Here is a 21,792-nt window from a genome sequence, read left to right on the forward strand (position 1 = left end):
TGAATGTGCTGCTTTTTGAATGTTTATATCTTTTTTCCATATTAGATTGTAATTTTGGCATGTATTGACAAACCTGTTCAGATGTTTCCTCAGATACCTTTTGTGTTGTAGGTGTCAGTAGTTCAGAAATAATTAGCAACTTTGATCCCCCATTTTCTAAATTCACTGAAATCCAGCCTAATTTTCCCCTCAGAAAGCTTTGTGGTAACCAGCAAACGGGAGACATGAATGTGTTTTAAGAGGGGATAATGAAAGAGTGAGGGCTGTGAAAGAAAGAGCTGAAGTAGTGTTTGAACATTAATATATTTTTTTTTATTAAGACAAGTACTGCTCCATTTCTTTAAAAATGTACTTTCATGATCAAATACAAATTGTAGATGGAAACGTGTAGATATCTCTCATTACACAGAAATACAAACTACAGAGATGAGACAAAATATCGGACAGAAAATCTATTTGAACGATGAACACCAACTCACTCTGGGTGACGCAAAAGGTGGTCTAAAAACGTAATAGTGAATCGTGAAGGTGGAACTCCAAGTCACTTTTTTCACAAGCCTGTTATCATTTGCTGTGACCTAACTATACAAAGTATTAACATTTAAAACAGTGCACTGCATTTGAAGTACTGATTGAAATTACTGAATGGAAAATACCTCACGCTGGATGGTAAAAGGATAGTAAAACTGATTCGTGTTTTTTTTCTTATGCTATGGGGCCTAATGTTTGTCTTCTACCTGAGATGCAATAAAATGGATTTGTAGACACAGACCTGTAGACCTGAGACAAGAGAAAATTAATCATTAAATAACTGGGAAATGCTGCCTATTATAGAATGTTTATCAATTATCATGGGGGCTGCGAACAAGACAAGTCGTTGCAGTCATTTTGAAAGTTTGTGACTCCCTTTTTTTCAGTTTTATCATTGCTTTGCACCAATTGAAACGGCAGTTGCCCTTTACATTATATGAACATTTCACAGGGAATGGACCAATAAAAAGGGTGAAAAAATTCTTAGAATAAAATTTTGTTGCGTTAACATACATTCAGTTTAGAATGATTTTTTCCCCCTTCTCCTATAAAGTTACAGTTTCAGAGATACAACAGCGACGAAATGCAGTGGGCGGCTGGATGAATCTGACATATTCTCAGATTCAGTAATAGGTCAAGAAACATTAACGAATTCGATGGAAAACATGAGCGATATTAACATATTAGACCAACTGAGTGTTCCTCATAGCCATCCTTCACTGTCATTTATGTGGTAGTCTTCATTATATAAGCACAGAAGCTATGACAGTTGCGTTCTTATGTCCTGTAGCCCTCAGTGTTTGATGACAAGATGTTAGAAAGCCTTTTTTTCCATTCAGCTCTTAATTCCTTCAGCAATGCAGGCAAGTTGTTTGAAATTCAAGGCATCGTGTGTTGAAAAAGCCCACAGATGCCTAATTAAACCCGAAAAAACACTGTACAACAAACGATAACAACGGAAAAATAGTAAAAGCAAGATAAATGAACAGAGAGTGACGCTGGCTAACTATGAGACTAGCATAAATATATCATCATATATTAGCATTTTTTTCATTTTTTTCAAATTATAATAATAGTTCCCAGGTTTAAAATCCTGTTAAATAGTCTTGGCCAGATGACATCATACAATAAAAATGAAAATTAAAAAAAAGTAGTAGCATTCTATATTTCACAAGTCATGTAAACTCTATGACCAAAAAAAAACAATGTGCAGCCATGAGAATTTTAAAGTCAACAATATATTCAGACTTCTCAAATACTGTACTGTATGTCACTTTATGAATTCTACACTATTCGTCGTGTGTTCCATCCTATTCCAGCCCCCTAGGACGTTTAATGAGGGAAAAAAAAAATCAAAAGAATAAGAGAGAATATATAAGGCCCCCACAGAATTACATGAACACAACATCGAGTCAGGCATCTATGTAGGATGCCAGCTGTAGAGAGTTAGAGAATACAGAAGTAGGGTTTAAACAAATTGCGCTGGTAGGAGGGCGCACCACGTCAAATGGCTCAGAACGTACTGGCTGAATCTGTTTGAATTTCAACGTCTCATATGTTACTGTATCGTGGTGAGTACGTGTAAGCGCATAAGCCCAAACTGCTAGTACAGCTGGTGGCAGCTTGCCAGCCTTGAGGACTACACCTGATGCCGTCTTCTGAGAACAGAAATAGAACACGAGCTACTTTATAGTCTGGAGCATGTCTGTTTTATGATATGAGGGAGGCTTGCTGGCATTAGAGCGTTTCTCTATCCATTTGAACCGGGGCCAGTTTAATGTATTTGCTTTGGCATTCATTTTTAATGCACGGATGCAATTATCATTAAACCGCTAGGTGGGCATTTACGGCACAGCGCAAATGAATGAATACTAACACGAGCAGATTATTTGCACGTACAGAAAAGCTATTAAATAATGCAACAACACAGGAGAACTGTAATGGTTTTCAGCTCAGGTTTGTCACAATGTTATCCACTTTTTAAGCTTTAATATCTGGGGGGTGGGGGTGGAGGGGGGGTAGGGAAATGATGAGAGCCGATAGGCGATAAATCACTCGGAAACAAGCCATTAAAGAGACCTAAACAGTTCTTCCGAGACTGAATCTCATGTTTTGGACTAGTGTGTGTGGTGTGTGTTCCACTCCGCTGGCAGGAAAGCATGTGAATGCTGGAGTGTGTGCTTGGCGTGCGGGCGTCAAAAAAGCACAGCGACGATGGGGCCTGCTGTGTGAAGGGAGCCAGCAGTATGCAACTCGTGGGTGCAGGAATGAGAAAGTAGGTGTTTTCCATCGAAATAAATAGAACAAGGCACAAAATTTCTTTTTTTTTCGCAAAAATGTCAAAAAAACGGAACAAAACTGGCACCAGCAGGAGGTGTTAGGAGGTGTTGGATGGCGAAGCTTCTCTAAAAGTGAGCTCTCCTTCATGCTCCTCCATCCTACACCTCTTCAGTCTCGATGGCTACGCTCTCCTCTCCTCTTCTGCTGCGCAGGGTCGACTCCCCAATCCAAAAACCAGCCTGACCTGACCCAAGCCCCCCTCACAACCCCCTCCCTCCCAAACTCAGCAGGACCCCTCAGGCTCCTGGTCCGGCGGGGGGTGGGGGTGCTAGTGGCTCTAGTCAGAGTTAGATATAGTACTCCTTCTTGTCGTCTGTGTTGTTGTGTCCGCCCTCGGCGTTGATGATGGCCGTGTCTGCATCCGCTGCGTCCTCCGCTCCCTTAGCTTCATGAGTGAAGTAGGTGCCTGCAGCAGACAGGGTGGAAACATGGGGAGAGGTACGCTATTAGAGGCAGGTGGAGATTCAGCTTTATTGGTTTTGGAATGTTTGACTCAGTTTCTATAATCGATTAGAATAACATTCAGTAATGTATTTATTCTTTTTTTTGGCCAGGCTGTTTTTAAAACTTACAGAAGTATTTTTTTATTGTCTACATTTCTCCACTGTGTAAATAATTTCTCCAGTCACAGTGTGTTCAGCGTGTTTTTAATAATCAGAATTGTACCACAGTAATCTGATCAAATTGAATTGTGTTGAAATTTGAGATTCCACGACCGATTAAGGAATCGTAATCTAATCAAAGCATTGTGAGTTTAGAGTTTTACATCTCTTGTGTTCTACTGTTGAGAACTATAAATGGACATTAAAATGGACAGTGAGTGCAGGTACAAGAAGGCTTACTTAATGAAGTGGCCAGTTGGTTTTTGTTAATGTTTCAGTTTTCAGTTTTTTAGATCCTTTAAAATGTAAAAAATTGCAATATTTGAAACAAAAGTTTATAGTGGCCAAGTCCAACACTTCAGCCACAAGCTAATATGTTAGCCCCAAGCTAACACACTGGCCTCAAGCCAACATGCTAGTCAGATTACCATGATATGATGCGCTGCAACACAACTTAATAAAACTACAATATGTTGTATTGCTACATTCAGAGTGATCACCACTTTCCAGATATGAGGCATATGTTGGATGTTAAACTTCTCAATTCATTCTGAATGGTTTGTGGCTTTCAGCTCTGTTCATCATTGTAGACTCATCTACAATTTGTACATTTTTTTTTAAGTTTCCTTCAGATGATTTAAAACCTGGGCCCGTCACAATGAAATGAAATTTTAGCTGCCAATTAATTGCCATATAATAATTGCCATTATCCTATTTTTTTTCATTGCATGTCATGTTTAAAGTACAAGCCTAATTTGGCCATATGGTCTTATCTTGCTTCCTAGCCCTCTAAAGAGGTTCTAGCATCAGACAGACGTTTTCAGAAGACAAATGACATCTCATTCGGTTTCTGCTTTCTTTTATTTATGTGCATTTTCCTCAACACAACAGATGAACATGCTCCCAATTCATATTATGCTTTTAGCAACGCAAAACAAATGATTGTGAAAGCTAACAGCTGAAGAAAAAAAATCTGTTAAAAATAATTGTGACCAGGAAATGATGTAATAATTGTACCAGGCTTATTTAAAGCTGTTCATTTGTAGAGTACTTGCATCATAAAAGAATCATTGTATACAGAATTTGTTGAACTGTTTACTAAATATTTGTTGAAAACATTGATTCCAAATGCAGATTTTAAAATTTTGAACGGCAGTGCAGAAGAATACAGCAGCATGCTAGAGATTTACCTTTGTGTCTGGCGAAGTAGCGGCCCAGAATGATGAGCAGACAGAGCATGGCGAACACGACCACGGCAACAACCCCACCGATGACTGCGTGATCGATTTTCTGTGGCCCTCCGTCCGCTCTCGAATCTGCAAAAAAAAAATGAGAAGAAAAAACAAACAAACAAATGATGGTGGCTCGCGCTGTTATCTGAGGGGTCCACTGCCGCCTCAGTGACCCCACAGAGGTGTTATTTTAAATAAAGTCACAAATATGTCACTTTTCCTGAATGTGTTGTTCTTGTAGAGCAGAACAGCCTTGAACATTTGTTTTACACCAACAACTGAATCTCTCAGACTGAAGATAAAAATGAGGCTTTACGCCAAATATATCACACAGAAGTCAGTCTCATTATTTCTCATTCCTTTATTTTTGTCCTTTAGAAAGGAATGAAAAAGCAGCATGCTAGCATTTAGCATACTAGAAGCACACTTAACAGTTCTGAGTAAGATACTGTCAAGCTGAAGTTTATAATAATTGGCATCTACTAAAATGAAGTGATGTGCAGTGTTTTCCATTAGTAACCTCACAGCTTTTTTGTGGATGAGATCACAGCTAAGAGAGAAAGTTAAACGAGAGGAAAAGTATGTCAATGAACAGGTGCAACCCATTTTTAGACAGGAAAAAGGAACAATGAAGGATATTTCTGCCAAAAAAGTCTTATAACTTGGGATACATGATGATCTCAGAATCACTTTGATATCTGCAGGTAACTGGTTAAAAATATAGTTAGCATCGGACAGATGGTTTAAGTGATATTTCAAACCGATGTTTGATGACCTGATTATTGTACTCTGGAGGAGTTTAAGTGATGCTGAGCTAAAATGTCTGCATTTTATTCATTTTACTGCACTTGTATCCCTGCATGTAGCCTGTTGCTTGACCTGTGACTCAGACTCCAGACTAAAGACTCTTTATTTTCCAAACTTATGTGGACTTCGCCTGTCAGTTTTGTTACGGTCATGCAGTCATTACTGTTATGCCATTCTCTCGCAGTGTGAGGTTTCATACGGCTTCGAGTAACAAGCCTTTCATTATATAAAAACCTTCAGTCTGATGCATTAAGCACTATACGGACAGGGCCGAACTAGGATCAAAATTTTAGTGAGGTCCCTTTTGCAAAAAATTGATATACATCTCATAGTGAATAAACTAAATGCTGATTATGAATATTACACCATCAGTTGCTCCTTTTTACCCATTTATTACTGTGATGCACCTTTTCCTTTCATTTGTTCCTTTCCCATCCTGAATGAACTGCTATTATTGTTCCATAAACTGATCTGACCTCCATTACCTTGTTTAAGTTTAATTAAATTATCATTTAACTATTTATTTATACGTTTGTTTTCAGCTGAAAATGTAAATCATGTGATGGTTTACATTTTGATTTTATTTCATTTACCTCTCTCTTTCTGTGCTTGTCTCTTTTTCTCACTCTTCTCGGTCCTCACCGATAACTGAAAAAGCATACGCTAAATATGTTACAGCTGAGAACCTGTGTCACTGCTGATTGGGTAGTCTCGTTGCTTATTCCACATGGAATCTCATAAAATCCTTTTAAAACTACTGTGGACCTCAATGTCCTCATGCCTGTTACAAACATTACAGGCCCTGATAATGAACTGAAGGCTTGAGGTAAAGACGGATAGCAACGATTGCTGAGCAGTGACAGCGATCAGATTTCATTATCTTTACAAAATATGGCTTGATAAACATTTCCCCAATTTGATTGAGTAGGCCTGTGACACCTGTGGCTACATCCCAGAGTAGGCTACCGCATTATCACAGCGTCAGTGTTTTCACAATAAATGTCATAAATGAAGATGCGAGGAAAAAAAAACTTCTGAAACTGCCAAGGTCTGGAGTTCAGACTTCTGTGTTGCCAAAGATGGTTATGGCCATGTATACAGAGTAAACACGGCGTTTTAAGGATAGATACAAAACAACTTTAAAATGATTGGTTAGTCTGTAGTTTTGATAGTAGGTAGCAAGTATACTAACCAGCGAGAGGTCATTTAGCTGAATTAGTCAGTTAATGAGTTTTAGTAAGTTACAGATCACGTTAAAACTTTAGCGTCAGCTGCATTAGCTATTATGCAAGCTAGCATACTTGCTGCACAAACTACAGATTAACCAACTGTTTCAAATTGTTCCTATACTTTAAACACCACATTTGGAACCTGTAGTGCTTCTGTCCTTCAGACTGAGGAGTTTTCTATAATAAAAGGCTCATTATTTGAAGCCGTGTTGAACCAGATTTGTGGTTTACATTTGTATAATGCAGTGCCTGCAGCAAATAAAGAGGCTAAACTAAAACTCTACTCTCTAAAAGACTCCAGACTCGACTCAGACTTGCTGAAAGCGACATCTCTGCCCTACACAAGTAAATGTTTAATGTCTCCATAAACATATTCTAGGTAAGTTTATATTTACACTTTATAAATGCTTATATATCTGCATTGACAGATATGTATGTGGAAAAAATTGTTGGGTATCCACATTGCTCAGAATTTCTACACTATTCCTATAACACTGTTGCCATTTGAAGAGTAGTACCAAAGTCTCAGTTGCATTAGTTCTAGTGCTTCAACACTTTAAAATCCATAATATATAAACAAGAGTTTTATTATTAATATTATTAAATTAAACAGATGCTGTGAATTAACACCAGATTCAAGCAGAGATTCATACTAGCCAGTCTCATGTTTTGTACTGAAATGGATTTACACATGGCTTCAGCACAAATATGTGTGTGTTGAACTTTGGAAAAAATAGCAACCGGTATCCAAGCAACTAAACTTAATGGAACATAGCAGATTTGACAATCAGCTTGTAAGTTCATGAGAAAGGACAAGATTTCTTAATAATAGTGGCCATTCAACTTTATGATGGCTCTATGCAATGTTCATGGCCAGTTGTTGGAACACACAATCTTTTAAAGATAGTGAAAGATTCTGGGAAAGCTGTAGAAGAGTGACTGGCGAATAACAACACATCATTATTTCTACAGACACTTCTGCACCGGAAATGATGAAGAATACACCATGCAACATCCACCTAGAGTTTCTAGGTGTCAAAACTGTCCAGCAATTCTTAGCCTAAACATGGTCTTTTTGTGCATCTGATGAAACCTCCTTGCTAGACTCTGGCATATTCAAACACTTTCATGTGCTTATTTGAATACAAGAAAGATTTTTTGGGCTAGATTGCATCTTGTCTGCAGTGAGAAGATAGAGGAAGCCCCTGCGGGGGTCTGCTGGGTTTATTCCAGACACTGTTTCTGGTTTTGGGTATCAGACAGGGATGCCCCTGCATTGCGTCACGTCCCACTAGGGGCACCGCGAGCTTCACATTGGGGTCTGCATGCTTCTGGAAGCCTCTTCGTGGCGCCGCTAATTAGCATGAGACCGGGAACGGAGAGGAAGGCACTGTCACGATCCATTCACTCCCTCTACACAGTGCTCCAACCCTCAACTCGTCTCTCCTCCCCTGCTGCCTTCCGCTTGACACCCCCAGATAAATTAGCTGTCTAAGGGCACAGACATCTCAGCCAAGTGAAGGGGAAATTCGGCCTAGCGCTTTTTTTTCTCGCGCTGGCTAGCTTGACTTCTCAAAAAAAAGGAAAAACCCAAAGGTGTGCTAAGATCAAACGGCAGAGTGTAATTATGAATTAATGAAATGTCATTGAGAGAAAATAAAGTGCATACATAATACATCAAGTCATGTCATATAGGTTAGCGTTCAGGACGCTAATGTCGACGGCCCTGCCCCTCTCTGATCATCTTCTGGTTCACTGCCAGGCAGAGGGTGAATAACTTTTTCGCCGTTTGGGGAGAGATAATAATAAAACTCCCCGCGCGCCTCTTACTTTGACATGTGATAATAGGCTCTGTGGACCTCGTTTAACTGGGCCCTTATTGCATCACAACTAGGCCCCCATTAAATGTTTACCAAGCTATGAGCAAAACGGCTTCCTGAGCTGCAACTCAGCTGGCGCGGAGCGATTTGGAAATTTATAGGGAAATAAAGGGTTGCGCATTGATTTGCAGTTGGCCCAAGCTGGAGGGAGCCATACGCGGCTGCTGCGGGGGCTGGAGATGCGTGCTTTACGAGCCGTATTCCGCATCTGTGCTGGAGTGACTAATTAAACTGCGGGTCCACTGTCATTACAGCAGCTGCAGACGAGCTGGAAATGGCCGGTGTCAGAGCACAGCGCCGGCTGCCGTCTGCTCTCCCTGCGGCTAAAGAACCTGCTCTCAGGGCAAGGGCAGCCACAGAGCGAGCCTGGGAAAATGAGAGCAGTTTGGGTTTGTTTGCTTCTGAACTTAATACAAAACAAACAAAGAGAATCAGTATAAGTCCTCTAAAGTGCCTTTCCAGGTAGGCCAGGCATGATCAACCAAACACCACAAGTATATAGAGGTAGACTGCCTAACCTCTTAAACTGCAGGCTTACTATTCTGTTATGAATCTTAAGACTTACTGGGCCAGTTTCTCAGAATAAAATGGTAGATCCAGTGGTGAATGGTCATTGGCACTGCAATGTAGTCTTATGTTTAGTCCATGCTGGGAAAACTGGTTATCTGATTTCGGCTGTTTATTAAACAGATTATTCAAGTAATCATGTAAAAATCGCACATGATATTTTATAAAGGATTGAAGCCATTGTGAGATTTCATTAAATGCATTATTCAGCACTAGAGATGGCATATTGATAAGTATCAAGCTGATATCAGGAGAAAACATTTGATAGGATATTGGTGAAAAAAATAATGATTCCAATCCATTTCAATAACCTGAAATAGCACAACTCACATTATGTGATAGCTGTGTGATTCTTCTTGTGGGGTAGTAGAGTTTTTGAGTAGTTTGAGAATGATGTCCTACTTTTAGATTTCTTTTAAAAGAAATATCGGATCAGTATCGGCCGAAATTCAAGGTTTCGATATCGTACCAGAAATAAAAAGTAGGATCGGGTCATCTATACCCAGCATGTATGCCATTAATCTGGTATCTTTGGTTTTCACATGATCAGATTTTTAAGCACTCACAAATGTGTCATCTGAATTATTGCTAAATCTGTTTTGGGGAGGATTTTTTTGCAGTTATCATTTATCAGTTATTATTTTGTACATGAAATTGCCCTCAGTAACTAGTTTGCATTATTATGCAACTACTAAGAAAAAAATGGAAAGTTATATAGTTTTGTAGAAGTAGAACTTTGCAGTTTATGGGGTTAAAGGCATATATACAGTTGTTTTGTTTTTTTTTTTGTTTTGGTTATATCACATGATTTTTATTCACGCTTTGTAAGAGTCATGCAAGTATGCTATTTACCAGGGGTTCAACAAACTTGTTTTACAGTGCTAAGTCTACTACTCCTACTACTGATAACATCCATTCTGACATTCCGTTGGAGTTCATTTCTGTCTTCACCTAAGACTTTAGCCTTGTGGTTTCATCAAAAGACAACCAATCAACTGGTAGATAAGTACATAAAAGGGCATAAACAAGCCAATAAGCACTGCTTTTTAAAAAACTCCTACAGCTAAAAATGAAGAATGTAAACAAGAATCAAGATAATAAAGAGCAATGATGTAAATGGAAGGCGAGATTGAAAAGAGATGCTTTTCTGAAAAGTTCAACTTGAACTCTGAGCTATTAAGACACGAGCGAAACGGCTAGTGCAACACATTTCAGCTTCAGCTGGGGGAGTGGAAGACCTTTCCAAACACAGAGGGGACTTGGAGCATGTGGCGTCTTTCAAACACACTCTACTGAAAGAGCTCATGCCTGCTGTCTCTGAATTGAACTAAATGGTCCCTGAGAGCTCAATCACAATCCTAGGGTTAACTCACTGAATACAAAAACTCTGCGCAAATGTGCTTTCAGATCAGTCGACTACATACGACAAGCACATGGCTGGTGACATTTCGCAAACGTGGATAAAATAATAAAGCAGTTCTCAGAGACATTAATTCAGGCTAATGCTAATCCATTACAGCACACAGAACCTATGATAAGAGGCTATGTATTAGGGATGCAAATGCCGGCAAATTCTTTGTACCAATAAACAACCATCATTAGTTGGTGATAAATCATTAACTGACAAGCCTAAAATTAAGCACACAACCCATCAAAAACCAGTGATAAACGGACAGTTCCAGTTCTGAAAAGTGACTGGCTGAGCTCTGTTCAAAGCGCTGACTGGTGGGGCCAGGTATAAACATATATATGGCCCAAACCTGTATTAAACATACTCTAGGTAAGAAGCTGGTTTTGTTTAAACTTAGGAGCTGAAAACTATGTTCATGACTTATATGACCAAATACTAAAAACTTATAAATATTTAGTTCTTACTAGCCCAAGTTAAAATAAATCCATGTAAATGCCATGGGGCTAGCTTTGGCTCAGTGTACAGTAACTCTTAAACCATCATCGTCAATTATAGTTGGGCAGTATACACTTGTTTCATACCTTCAAACCGTCTACTAAAGCATAAAAAGCGTAAAAGTATTTATGTCAGTTTGGGCCACCTTGTCCAGCGTCTAAAATAATGGAAAAAAAAGTTTAGTTCACTTACATGGTCACCAGTGCACAATTGAGTGCGATCATTCAACAAATGTCATCTACAGTCACTAAACGTTAAACAGTGTTGCTACTGAGGAGAGAAGAGCTGATTAGCATTCGCTTAGCTAGCATAATAATAGCTCTGCTCACCACAGAACATGTTTGATTGTGGCTAATTAAAGCACCAACACCTTTAAATGATAATGATTCAAATCTGAGGGAATTAAGTCAAGTGACTGGTTTTGAAGGGACAGAAAGGCAAAGCAAGCAGGCTACAGACCCAAACAGTGACACACACCACAGAACAGGTCTGATTCTGACTAACTAATGTGCTGCTGAAATAAGGGTTGATGTTAAAAAATTAATGTTTGAGAGAGCAAAGTTGAGTGGCTGGTGTTGGAATGACTTAAAGCTGAAATCAAACCTGTTTTGTGGTCTGTTTTGTTAAGCTAATGATAGCTAATGATAGTTAGCAGGCCAAACATGCCACACACCATACCCCAGGATTGGTTCCAGCTAACTGATAATAATACATGTTCAGAGGATATCTAAGAGCAAATGGTTGAGTCGAAATCTAACATGTTCTGTGCTGTGTGTAGCTCTTAGCCCTCTCTCAGCTACTTTCATGCTTAGTTTTTCTGAGGTTTTTCCAGGCTCTGATTTTTCCCTTTGTTCCATCAGCACCACCTATTAGTGAGGCTCATTTAAAATATAAATTAGTGGATGTGTGTTTATAAGTGTTTATTCAGTCATTCAGACATAAAGTAGAAATTTGACATCATAATTTTGAAATACTGTCATCATGTTTAAATACTGGCAATATGTTTAAACACCCCAGTGTACGTATTACTGTTATACCCCCTAATCCTACCATTCATCATTTCCTTCTCTATAATTTTACACACCCTTTTGTGGTTTCCTCGCTGTGCTGTGCATCGTTCTTTTTCTTCGAGCAGATTAACATAATAGTTGTCTGTCTTGCTTGCGAATGTTTGCTTTTGATATGGTACATCATTGTAGTTGTGCTGTCATCCTCTAGAAAAGTGGTACAGAACACCACTATTTTTAGCTGTGCACTTCATTGCTTATTAGGCCTATCTATGCAGGTCTAACCAACTGTCCATTGTGTCCTTGTTTGTATAATTCAAAAACATTCCTCAACCTGAATGACAAACCCACCTACTCAAAGAGGATCTGTTGTTTATTGGAAATTTACATGCCTACTGTATATCTTTTGAACCATATCATCTGTTCTATCTTGCGAGTTGATGGTACAAGGATACAAGTAATCTTTACTGAAATGTTGATGATTATTTTACTGCACCTCTGTGAAAAAAAAAAAAAATTAAATACATGGATAAACACCTTTAAACGTCTAAACTGGAACACAGGATTTACAAATTCAGCAGTGAAGAATCCGAGGCTTTTGATCTGATCGGCTGAGCTCATGTCTGCTGTCACCTTCCTCACAATGAGAAGGCGCCTCGTCTTTGATGAAATCACCCAGACTTATTTTCACACCTCCCGGCTTGCTATATTTGGCTGTGCTACGGCGGGCAAGGAGCTGACGTTATAGAGCGTTTCGGCAAGTAATGCATTGGAAACCATCACACTCTTATTGTATCCCGTTAGAGCTGCTCTATTTTGTCAGTCAGCATGGCAGATCGACTCCTTAGTGAAAACTCTATTTCACTCCAGATGCGTTCCTTTGGGTAAGCTGAGTAATGTTGGCACTCTTCAGCAACCGCAGATTACATAACAGGAGACCGTCCATGCGTTTCTGCATGGATGTTGCTCCTTTCAAGAGGCATCTCGACATTTGCCACCTGATTAATTCTGTAATCATTGCAAGGCTTCATCAGAGCTTGTGGATTCTCAGTTAGAAGTAATTCAGTAAAGCACAACATCTAAAAACAAGAATAACAACAAGCCTTGTTGCAGCCAGCTCAATCTGAAAGCATGACTTTTTGTACAGGGATCCGTTTGCATAATTTAGGGAGGTACCATTAGCAGAGAGGATGTAGGAGGTGCATGGTACCAGCTGTGCCCTACATTAAGGCTTACCACCCTCAGATTAATCCAGTCTACAGTCTGAGTGAGCTATAACCTACATTCATTACATCTGAGAAGATGATGAAAAGATGCACAGCCAACATAATGGAATTCTCTCATATACAGTATACAGTGTGTAAACATTCCACTAACTGTACTGTGCCTGATACACTCGAACTAACACAATACACACTAACATACCACTGCTGTGCTAGGAATGGTCCAAAACTCAAATAATATCTGGTGGTCCTATCTATGGTGGTCCCTTTCCACTGATAGACAGGGTAAAGGGGGCTCATAAATGGTGCTGCTGCGAACTGCACCTATATGGAACATATGCATTATTAAAATAAGTTATATGTACGGTACTGTGCAAAAGTCAGAGACCGGTCAAAACAGTCATTAAGTACAAGGTATTAATTTTGATATTATATTTAGTTGTTGATTTTCTGTCAAATGGGTGTTTTTGTGTTTTTTTTCTGGTTGTTTTCCTGAAGCTAAAAAAATAAATAACTTGTACTTAGTGGCCATTTTCACTAGACCTTAAATAAATGTGGTCTAAGGTTGGTCAGTTGCACAGTACTGTATATGCTCTGTTTGTATTTATAAAGACCTTAATGAACCCATGATGGGTTGGGAACCTCTTGTTCTTTTCTCAGACTACCAGGCCTCTTTCTTAATGCTCAGAATCTTTGGTTTAGGCTTGCATTTTGCTTTGACGCTTTGGGTTTAAGCCCCTGGCTCAAAGGCACGTCAAAAGGAATGAGAAGATGGACACGTCAACCTTAAGTTCTAAGTCCAGTACCTGAATCCTTGTCCTCACTTAGTAATCAAACCAGGAACCTTCTGGTTCCACCATGTTCTGGATCTGAGCCCTAACTCACCACGTCATAACACTCATAATCGTCCTAATTAAGCTCTACTGGTGCACTTGAATACCAGGTGTGATGGATCAGGATCTACAAGATGAGGATTCACCAGGTAATGTTGGAGAAACATACTCTTTAGTTTTTAGTCCAAAGACCACACCAGTTAAGCCTAATGGGAGAAAACCAGTGAATGGATGACTATTTTAGCCCACAATGCATAATTACACAAAAGAGTGATGCAAACAGAGAACAATAAACACGTCTCTTTATTTGCGTCTCTCAATTTGCTCTTGAAATCACTCTTGAGGATTCAATTCATTTGCACGCTTGTACCTCCCAAACAAAGAAAGGTGATGGCATGAGGTGGAGGAGTTCACCCGTTGTCTCTTCTCAGATTTCTGCCTATAAATCGCCTCTCACTTTGCTGAAGGGACAGCAGTGCCGGCAGTGTCAGTTGCTTCATTTCAGACGGATCGCTTTCATTTTGGCGTGATCAAAGATGACTCTATCTGCAAATAACACACCCCAGACCTGCGGTGCTCCACGTGGTGAGACAGCGTGGGATTTTGTCCTGTGATGCAGGGAAAAGGAGCATGGTGAATGGGCTTTTGTCATGGAAGAGCTGTGACTATGCCGAGAAATAAAGCAGCATACTGCCACTAACATTATCGCAAGAGAGCAATGAGCGCACTCATTCTCCACTGATTCTTCTACATCTGGTCATGTGCTCTCTGGTGAATGGATCTGTTCTGGGAAAATCTGAAATAGATTAGATTTATCTTTTTATGAGCTGCAGATGTCTACATTCACTTCCTTTACCTTGCTGTATCTACAGTGCTGCATTGTAGCTTTTTTTTTTTACTAGAAACTACCTCACAGGACCAAACAATAGGATACATTTAGTAAATGGCACAGACTGTACAGTGTGGAAATGTAAGGCACAAAACTGGCCATTTTTCCCCTCTACACGCCGCTCTACTCAAGACTCATTTAGTCTTCTCTTCACTGCCATTCTGGAAATCATTTATTTGTGACAGGCAAATCCCTCCATGACTATATGGCAGTACAGTTCTTCAGGACTCCTCATACATCAATGCAGCACTCTTCATTTTACTGCACTGTACAACTCCCCTAGACAGGCAGCAATGGGGAACATGAAAGACTAAGTAAATAAGAGAGCTATCATGGCCATTTTAAAATGCTCAGCACCCTCCTAAGTCATAATAACGTTGCATAATGGTTCGTGGAGACAGGCAGCGCTGACTCACAGTTGAAGAACAGTAGGCTAAGCTAAATTACACGCAGAACGACCGATTTTACCCCTTTTTCCTGCAGTCAGCCACATTTCCTCACGCTCCGTATTTGCCCATGTGCAGCATGAATGCCAGAGGTGGGTAGAGTAGCCTAAAACCATCCTCAAGTAAGCCTTATACTACAGTGAAATAATGACTCAAGTAGAAGGAAAAGTAGCTGCCAAAAACTACTTGGGTAGGAGTAAAAAGTGTCAGGTCAAAAAACTCTTAAATACTGAAATCCCTACAGAACTGCAGTGGAACTTCACAGTACAGCTCCTGTTAGTGTAGGAACTGAAGTTTGTTTATGCTCTTCTTCTCTTTTTTGGGATCCTTTTGGTCTAAAATAAAATGCTAAAGCTCAAAAGTGAGAAAGCAGTCTAGGTGCTGCCACCATTAAACAGAATAAATAAAAAGGAAATTATCATGCTATCAAGCTAAATGAACCTATGTTTCTAAGGCCCTATGTTCAGTTCTTTCTATGACGCATCATAGCTCAGTCTGATTCATTAAAGAAGCCTATGAAAGATCCCAAGGTCTTATTTAATCATCAAAGGTCATACGAGGAAGAGCGCAGCAGATTTTTGGATAGCAACGCACTTTGCCTCAACTAGGCTGCCTCTGAGTGAGCTTATTAGCTAGTAGGGGTGTAACGATACATCGTGTCACGATACATTGCGATGCAAAAATGTTACTGTGCATTGTGGAGATGGACAATAACAAGTACGTTCCGTGTATTTTGCCATCTAAGGCAGTTGCATTTTTGAACACCAGAGAGCGCAATTGATTTTAGCCACACCAGCATGTCATACGTCATGCTCCCATACACCAGTCTTTAGCCTCAGTTGGTGTTTTTATTGCACATGACATGAGGCCGTTTTCTGTAGTCGATAATGTTAGATTTTGGTTTCTAGTTAATACGCTGGAGCCCAAGTACAGCATTCCGTCACGTCCGCACTTCAGTCGCTCTGTTTTATCAGCCCTGTACAATGAAGCCAAAGCAAACATGATGCAAACTTTCAAAGCAGCAAACAGCGCAGCAATAACAACAGTAGGGTGGACTTCAAGGGCTACCCAGAGCTAAGTCACTATAACGGCACATGTGATTACTGGAGAGAGGGAAATAGCGAGCTTCTACTCCAAACTCGCCCTCTTTTCAAGTAGCACACTGGGCAAAACGTAGCCGAGGTGCTGAAATTGGCTGTTTTGGATTGGCAGCTTGACAAATTGCAAAGAGTAAATGAAGGGCTTGGGGAACATAGAACCCTAGGAACATAGGGATGACCCCATGTGAATGGCTAAAATGGAACTGATTGAAAAGCAGATTTGTTTCCTTACAAGCATATTTAACATATAAAAGTATTAATCATGTGAAAATATTCTGAACAAATCTCTTATCACTGAACATCACTGCATAATAACTCAGTAAATGTCACAAGTTTCTTATCTTTACATATACAAAGCCTTAGCCGGCCGTGCTCACCTCCACAGCCCAGCCTGATTCCTGATTAAAAAGCTAAATGGATAGCTCACAACCTGTTTTGGGGCAGCGGAACAGTGTTCAGTGAAAATTAATCACCTGTGAAAACTATGAGCTGCGAAATAATGAAGCCGGAATGAGTTTGGTTTAGCGCCATTGACAGAAATCACCTGCCCGTGCCTAATGTGCCTCTGAAATTAAATACAAGATGTCTTCTGATCTGTAAACAATGGCTGAACTCGGGCAGAATTGGCCTCTCACGTTCTCCCACAGTTGTAAATAAAAACACTTGACCTCGTATTTGGCCTGGGTTTTTTATGTATCCTGTCATCATATTTGTTTGAATTAACAAATAATCGGAACAATGAGAGAACCAAATAATAAGAACAATGGAATAGCGTGTGATTTGTTGACAGTTAGTCTACACAGCAAATTACCTGTCAACAAAGTGGGCGCTTGTTAAATGATTAGCATAACAATTAGTATAATACCTAAGCATGTGTCATGCATATTGGTAGCATAAACTGAAAACTAACATGTCTAGAATACCTGCAACAAGACAGTTCAGAGGTGAGCACGCACCAGATACAAGCAACAGAAATATAGCAGCTGGAAATGTCTGACTGTGCCTTTTTTTATCATGAAGACGTGGCAACATTCTTCTAAATTACTTTCAGGGATTACATTTAACCATATTAGATATGGCTGGTATCTTCAGTCCCCGCAGGGAAAGCCTGCCCACAGTCTGTTATGACGCGTGCTATCTGTGCAGTCAAAACACAGGGGCAAGTTTATAGGGCCTTTACAACATCCTGATTAGATTACCACAGACTGCCATGAAGGTATGTACTGAAGAGCACTGAAAACTAAATTCAAGAAGCGCTATTGCGTCCAAGAGAACTGTACCTGAGCAGAAGTTAAAGTAGGCTATTCTTACACAAATCTGCTTGGGTAAGAGTGAAAAAGTATTCAAGTTACATTTCTGACTAGCCTGCCAGCATTTTTCTTCTTTTCTCATTTTTTCTGACAGACCTGGGATCAGTATACCCAGCCTGAATTCTGTGATATGATAGTCAAACTGAATCCCTGATTCTTGACCTGAAGCTGCCTATTAGAAGAGAAATACATCTAAAATGTCTTTAATTTGAAAATGTTTGAAAATGTTCTAAATTTGTAGTGTTTTGAATATATTTTGGAGTGAAGCAATGTATTTGAAATCTAACTCGAATATAAAGAAATGACATGCCCATGTAGTTCTTTTCCATGTGTGTTGAAAGGTGTGGTGTTATCTGATAACAGCAGCTAGTGTTTACATTGTGTGAACATTTCATTTACGGCATTTGACAGACGCTCTTATCCAGAGCAACTTACAATTTGATCAGTTCGCACAGGTAGGTGAAGGTAGTGTTAGGAGTCTTGCCTAAAGACTCTTATTGGTATAGTGTAGGGTGCTTCCCCAGGCAGGTGATTTAACCCCCAGTCAAATTCACTTTAAAAAGGTAAAAATCAAAAGTGTTACCTTCTCCTGTAAAGTTAACATTTTAGAAATACTTGTTTTTGTTTGCACAGCAACAGTATGCGAGGCCAACAGTAGATATGGGAATATAACTCAACTTAAGGATGGGTGATCTGGCAGAAATATAATCTCACGATACATTTTAACGATGCATGATATGATGCATCATGATATTTAGTTTTTTTGAGGTTTGATACATTGGAGTGGAAAAAAACCCCAGTACAAACCATGAATACAATGATTTTCATTCACACTGTGAATAAAACTGTTTCTCACACTGTGCTGCACTAAATCCAGTTAAACAGGACAAATTATGCCCTCTTTTTAATGAAACATGCCATTTTTCAGGGTTCTTTAAGTGCTGGTAATATACGCGATATACTCAGAAAAGGGTACTGTAATTGTATTGCGGTAATGATCAAATATCATCATATAAATGGAATGACTTTAGCATGAGTGTGTGATGTTTTTCCACTGCTGCTATAAATCCAGCGTAAAGCATAAAGCAGTATCCAAATATGTATGTGCAGAAATATTCTGCTCTTCTGAGCAAAACTGTACGGCATTCTCTGCAGAAGAGAACTGATGTATACTCTGATTAAAGTGACTCAAGCCCATCAATTGACAGTTAATCAAACCCATGCATTCAAGTTAAGCAGTGGCTGTCTGGTCTTACAGAAAAATTGGGTCCATTTTTAGTTCTGGCAGAGAACATTTGAATTAAAAAAAAAAAAGCAAAAGCAATAAAAGACACATGAACGCCACAGTGGTTCAGGCAGGTGAGGAAATAGAGATGGGGAAAAAATCTGAGCATGGAGGGAGTCTAGACTTTAACATATCCATCAATATACCTTTAAAATCACACTTTCACTGTCTGGGAAGCGCTTCTGCTTCACCTGAGGGAGCGCCACCTTTATCAGCGCTAAATCTGTTCAGAGCGGGGCAGGAAACGAGTTTAGGATGAGGCCCTGTGAGATGAGCTGTCTGAATCAGCCAGCATCGACACACTTCTGGGGAGTTGACCGGTCCCGTGAAAGTGTGTACCCAAAGCTCCAGTGACCCCTCTCCCTTCAGACGCTAAATCCAACCAGTTCAAGCGTTTCAGTGCTAGCACTGAGCTAGGGCTGTTTCTGAACATTTGAGGGCCATAAGTATAGGGATGGAATGTATACTGGTGTAACAGTGAACACAGGTATGATGTTGGGTCTTGATATGGATTTTGCTATACTGTGAAAATAATCAGGCAAACCACGTGGATTAACGGCAAACCACAAACTGCCCCAGCCTGAGTTAAATAAGTTAGACAACAGTTCAAACAATTCTTATAAACTCAACTAAAGAGCATTTTAGATGGAAAGTGGTGAGAGTGCCACTTGCAGTACTCTCTTACATTAACCAGTATTTAGTGTTTATCACCTGGGCGTGGCTTTGTACTAGCAGGCGATTGCGTGAAGCACATATTTTTTAGTTGCATGCTACTTGCTCAGTGCCACTACAAGCTGGGCACACCGTGCTGGCACAGATTATTACTTTACAGTGGTTCTTTATTTGCTCTTTTACTGAACTTCATTAGACAAAACTAATATCAATTCATCTGTTGTTCTAGACGAGAAAAAACATCAGTTTGTAAAACCCATCCAACAGGCAGGGCAGAACCATTAACATAGCAAGTGGTGTTTGTTAGTTACAGCAAACAGTGAAATATTATTTTAGAAACCAACTACAAAGTGCAAAATAGAACTGAGGATGAGTGAGGAGGAAAAACAAACAAGAGGAGAGGTAGTAGGACAGAACAGCAAAGAGCTGGTTCCATTAAAGGGAACTGAAGAAGCTACTATAATAAGAAAAGCACTTATTATTATCATTATTATTATTATTATTATTTTTAGTAGTAGTAGTAGTATCACATCACAATTTTGGCTTCTTTTATTTTTGATAGTCGTCAATGATGTCTTCATAACACACTATACAGCCAAAAATATGTAAAAGACACTCCTCACCCCCTAATATTTTCATCCACACTCATGGCAATAGACATGCAATCTCCATGGACAAACACTGACAGTAAAATGGGTTGTACTGAACAGCTTAACGACTATTACACTGTCATAGGATGCGAGCCATTGCTGCAAGTCAGTTTGTGAAACTTCTGTCATGCTGGATCTGCCCCAGTCAAGTGTAAGTGCTATTATTTTGACATGGAAACATCTAGGAACAACTACTGCTCAGTTACAAAGCAGTAAATCACACAAACTCATAGACACACTACAGAGTTCCAAAGTGTCTCTGGAAACAACATCAGCACAAGAACTGTGCATCAGGAGATTCATAAAACACACAACTAAGATTACTGTGCACAGTGCCAAGTGTTGGCTGAAGCGATGTAAAGCACGCCACCACTGGACTTAAGGAGTCGGACTGGACTCGAGGAGCAGTGGAAATGTGTTTTGTGGAATGATGAATCGTGCTTTAGTATCTGGCAGCCTGATGAAAGAATCTGGGTTCAATAGATGCCAAGTGAACACTACCTATGCAGTGCACAGTGTAAACAGTAAAGTTTGGTGGAGGAGGGATAATGGTCTGGGACTGTTTTTCAGGGTTTGGGCTCGGCCCATCAGTTCCAGTAAAGTGTAATGTTAATGCTACAGCAGACAAAGACATGTTAGACAATTACTTGCTTCCAACTTTGGCCCAATTTCATTCCACTCCTTGCCCCAACTACTTAGCCCTACCCCGCTGTTTTGCTCATTCACATCTAAGGGTAGGGCTGTCTTGATTGTTGTTGGGATAGAGAGGTAGGGCAAAGTGTTAGGGCTACATGGCCCTCCAAATGGAGTTTTTTCAGAATCACACTCCAAAAGAAGTGTTATGAGAAAGAAAAAAATGGCAAGATGGCAGCACAAGCAACCAAAGAAACTCACAAATGTAAATATTTTCTCTGTTTAAATAAATACAGTAACCATTTTATTATCTTAGTTTAATATCATTTTAATGTATTATGATCCTTTTCTTCATAACAAGCCTAAAAAATCACTAGTAGTATGCTGATGTCTCTGTAGCTAGCTGGCAAAATTTCCCGTTTTACCTTTAAATGGTGACATTCTGGGGCCTCAGGCTGCATTAATCAAGGTGAAATGGAAAATTTAAACAAGAAGCTGGTTGACTTTAGCTTCATATAATCAAAGAATTAGGGGTGGGCAATAATAAATAACGTACGCCCCCTCTTTGAAGGCATATGACGCCTTAAATCTAACTAAAGCCCAGCAGCGAGGTTGCTGAACTTCTCCTGCTCCTCTGCCATCGCTGCAGA

At 39.7% G+C, this 21,792-nt stretch overlaps 1 protein-coding gene across 3 annotated transcripts in view; it reads right to left on the minus strand.

Moving 5' to 3' along the window:
- Window positions 1-301: 301 nt before the first annotated feature.
- cadm1b (cell adhesion molecule 1b) overlaps window positions 302-21,792 on the minus strand; it is a 221,137-nt gene continuing 199,646 nt past the window's right edge. For all 3 annotated transcript variants that reach the window (XM_036560529.1, XM_036560535.1, XM_036560524.1), the window contains 2 exons: window positions 4,664-4,789; window positions 302-3,277 (listed from right to left, as the gene is read on the minus strand). In XM_036560529.1, coding sequence (XP_036416422.1) covers window positions 3,159-3,277; window positions 4,664-4,789 — 245 coding nt within the window. In that variant the 3' untranslated portion in view covers window positions 302-3,158. The remainder of the gene's footprint in view (window positions 3,278-4,663; window positions 4,790-21,792) is intronic.

This window comes from Colossoma macropomum, unplaced genomic scaffold, assembly GCF_904425465.1.
Source record: "Colossoma macropomum unplaced genomic scaffold, Colossoma_macropomum, whole genome shotgun sequence".
In the NCBI taxonomy this organism is placed as follows: Eukaryota; Metazoa; Chordata; class Actinopteri; order Characiformes; family Serrasalmidae; genus Colossoma; species Colossoma macropomum.